Source organism: Sarcophilus harrisii, chromosome 3 (assembly GCF_902635505.1).
Source record: "Sarcophilus harrisii chromosome 3, mSarHar1.11, whole genome shotgun sequence".
Classification (NCBI taxonomy): Eukaryota; Metazoa; Chordata; class Mammalia; order Dasyuromorphia; family Dasyuridae; genus Sarcophilus; species Sarcophilus harrisii.
Window position 1 is genome coordinate 533,442,681 of NC_045428.1, and position 1,934 is coordinate 533,444,614.

General features: G+C 37.4%; 1 protein-coding gene across 1 annotated transcript; it reads right to left on the reverse strand.

The window, feature by feature from the left end:
- Positions 1 to 760: 760 nt before the first annotated feature.
- On the reverse strand, positions 761 to 1,696 carry LOC100921604 (olfactory receptor 52E2-like). Its single transcript, XM_003766527.1, has one exon. It carries the CDS (start codon positions 1,694 to 1,696, stop codon positions 761 to 763), a length of 936 nt encoding a protein of 311 aa, XP_003766575.1.
- Between the last annotated feature and the right edge of the window lie 238 nt (positions 1,697 to 1,934).

Consider the following 1,934-nt stretch of genomic DNA (forward strand, 5'->3'; position numbering starts at 1 on the left):
AATGTATCCACTCATGGAGAATATCCCAGAAGCTGACTAAGACTTCTAAATTTACCTTATTATTTAGAAGTAAAGAGCAAATGTAAAGGATGTCAAGGACTGCAAATTACTCATCCACATGAAAAATTTTCATCATGGAGAAAGGAAAAAAAAAAATTAGGTGCTAATAGGATCTAAAGGGTTGTATATAAACAAGAATCAGAGAATGGTCTATAAAATTGATCATATAGGGGGCAGCTAGAAGCCTCAGTGGATAAAGCCCTGGCCCTGGAGTCAGGAAGACCTGAGTTTAAATCGAGCCTCTTCACACTTAAATCCAGACACTTAATACTTTGTAGGTCTGTGATCCTGGGAAAGTTATTTAGCCCCAATTGCCTACAAAAGATTAAAAAAAAAAAAAAACAAAATCAAAATTGATGATATTAGGGAAATATTTATTTATTTATTTTTGTTTAGTGAAGCTAAAGGGTAACATGTGAAAGATTATGACGGTACAAAAGGCACAAAAGGATTTAAAAATTAGAGTAAAGGATCATGCATCAAAACTCCAACATTTGAGGTACTAATCACCAGTAATATGAAAATTAGTCATTTAAAGAATTTTATCATCAGAGGATTTTAAAAAGTATGAAAGGAGATGAAAGGCGTTATTATTCTTAGGTAGAGGTATCTCCTGATATGATTTCTATGTTTAACCTGTGAATATTCCCTAAGGATTTCTGGAAAGTGCAAATTAAAATGTGGGAGCTTCACTTCTGATTTATGTCTTCAGTAACATTTTTAATACCTTTTCCCTGATCTGCTTTGTCCTAACTCCATAGATGACAGGATTAAGCATGGGTGGGACAACAACATACAAATTGGCCAGGAGGATATGGATAAAACGAGGGACATTCCGACCAAAGCGGTGGGTCATGAAAGAGAATAAGGCTGGAGTATAAAAGGCCAAGATGACACACACATGGGAACCACAGGTACTCAGGGCTTTTAGTCGAGCATCTTGGGAGGGGAGGTTAAAGACAGCTTGGAGAATCAGAATGTAAGACACAGCAATAGCTACAATGTCCAACATTAGAGTTCCAATAGCACATAGACCATAGACCATATTGATTCTGATGCTAGCACAGGCCAATCGAGCAATGCCCATGTGTTCACAATAGGTATGAGGAATTACATGGTTACCACAGAAAGGAAGTCGAAGAATCAGGAACACAAAGGGAAGCACTGTGAAAAAAGACCTCACCACCACCCCAATGCCCATCATTATTACCACTCTGTTAGTGAGGACTGTGCTATAATGCAAGGGATTACAGATTGCCACATAACGATCATAGGCCATAGATGACAGTACAGCTGATTCCATCACAGTGAAGATATGTATAAAGAACATCTGAAGGAGACATGCACCAAAGCTGATTTCCTTCAATCTGAACCAAAAGATACCCAACATCTTGGGAATGGTGGCTGTAGATAGGCCTTGATCAATAGTGGCCAACATTGCCAGAAAGTAGAACATTGGCTGGTGAAGTGTTTTCTCAGCCTGAATCACAAACAATATCGTGATATTTCCCAAGAGGGCAATGAGATACACAACGCAAAAAGGAAAACCAATGAGAATGTGGAAATTTTCCAGACCTGGAATTCCCAGTAAGATGAAAAAGGGGGGATGGAATTGAGTATTATTGGAAGGGAGCATCCTTTTTAATAACTGTTGAAGGCTATAGTCATTGCAGATGGACCTTCAAATGCTGGAAGGGATTTAGATGTTATCACTTCATGCTTCTACGTTCCTGAAGACATATATAAAAAGCATTTTTTTTCTTTTCAAAATACCTTTAGAATAAAACAATCTCATAACATGACAAAACATCAGTGATCAGTATTTTATGAAATACTTGCCTGAACAGAAATCAGCTCTAGATTTACTTAACAAG